This window comes from Terrapene carolina, unplaced genomic scaffold (assembly GCF_002925995.2).
Source record: "Terrapene carolina triunguis isolate 2854851 unplaced genomic scaffold, T_m_triunguis-2.0 Scaffold24967, whole genome shotgun sequence".
In the NCBI taxonomy this organism is placed as follows: Eukaryota; Metazoa; Chordata; order Testudines; family Emydidae; genus Terrapene; species Terrapene triunguis.
This window is the reverse complement of record NW_020689318.1, coordinates 1-1,462: the sequence shown is the minus strand read 5'-3', so window position 1 is coordinate 1,462 and position 1,462 is coordinate 1. Positions and strand designations below refer to the sequence as shown.

General features: G+C 71.7%; 1 protein-coding gene across 1 annotated transcript; it reads left to right on the top strand.

Moving 5' to 3' along the window:
- Positions 1–864: 864 nt before the first annotated feature.
- Positions 865–1,432, top strand: LOC112123541 (serine/threonine-protein kinase 35-like; the record flags this gene model as incomplete). The annotated part of the gene is made up of 1 exon (XM_024222147.1): positions 865–1,432. A coding segment is annotated over exon 1 (433 nt), but the record flags the coding sequence as incomplete, so codon positions are not given.
- Between the last annotated feature and the right edge of the window lie 30 nt (positions 1,433–1,462).

The following is a 1,462-nucleotide window of genomic DNA, read 5'->3' as shown; positions in this document are numbered from 1 at the left end:
CCCCCCCCCCATCCCGGCACTGCCCACCCCTCCCCCGTTCACCCCCCTCATCCCGGCACTGCACACCCCTCCCCCATTCCATCACTGCACACCCCTCCCCCGTTCACCCCCCCATGCCGCCACTGCAGCCACTGCCAGCCGCGCCCCCGCGCGCCGGAGGGCGGATTCAGGGCTCCCCTCCCCCAGCCCGGAGCCGGCCGCTGTTACATAAGGGTTACATAAGGGGCTGTCGCGCCCCGGCTCTTAGCCCAGCCGCCGCCGCCGCTCAGCCCCATTGTCCGCGCGCAGCGCCCAGACCCCAGCACCGCGGCCGGGAGGGGGGGAGCGCGGCAGCCGCCGCCGCCTCTCAGCGCCCCCCGCCCCGCCCGGTGTGACCCCCCCCGCAGCAGCAGCTCCGCCCCGTGCCCGGCAGCGGCTCCAGGCCCAGCCGCGTGGGCTCTACACGGGCAGGGAGGGAGACAGGTAAATGAGCGATTCCTCTCTCCCCCTCCCCTTGGTGCATAATGGACTCTCCCAACTCCCGGCAGCCCGCTATGGAGTGTTTACACTTCGGGGGACAAACCATTCTAAACGGGGGGGGAACCCAGGCAATGGATTGGGAGCTGAGCCAATGGTAACGCTTGGCAAGGCTCGTAATGCCCCACTAGGATTTTTAATTGGCGTTTGTCGAGCTGCCCGTGGAACCAACGGCTCCTGTTTGTCTTGGAGGCGTTTGGGGTGGGCGACCCCTTTCTTGCCTCCCTTTCCCCCCCAGAATGGTTCGGCCTCACCCGCCTCGGCAGCCGCTATTGGCTCAGCCCTTAAAGGGGCAGGCAGGGCGCGCTTTTCTGTCCTCCGACTGAGTCCCACGCCCCCTGTCTCAATCCCGGCCTGTCGGGCTTGTGTCGTTCGCAGGCTCCGGTTCCCGGAGGCGGCCTATGCTCCCCGCGCCCCGGGCGGAGGGATGAGGAGTGGGGGTCCCGGGCGGCAGCAGCCAGGGCCCCACGCGGCGGAGCAGCCATGGAAACGGCCGCGGCGGACGGCGGCCGCAGAGGGACACAAAGGCCCGCGGCCGAGCGGAGGCGGCGGCCGGAGCGGGAGCGGGGCCCGGCGCTGAGGGGCCCCATGGAGCCGGCGGCGGGCGGCGGGGCCGGGGCGCCGCGCTACAGCCTGGTGGCGGAGATCGGGCGCGGCTCCTACGGGGTGGTGTACGAGGCCGTGTCGGGCCGCAGCGGCGCCCGCCTGGCCGTCAAGCGGATCCGCTGCGACGCGCCCGAGAACGTGGAGCTGGCGCTGGCCGAGTTCTGGGCCCTGACCAGCCTGCGGCGCCGCCACCCCAACGTGGTGCGCTTCGAGGAGTGCGTGCTGCAGCGCGACGGGCTGGGCCAGCGCATGAGCCACGGCAACAAGCAGAGCCAGCTGTACCTGCGCCTGGTGGAGACCTCCCTGAAAGGTACCGCCCCCCGGGACCCCCAAACCCCCC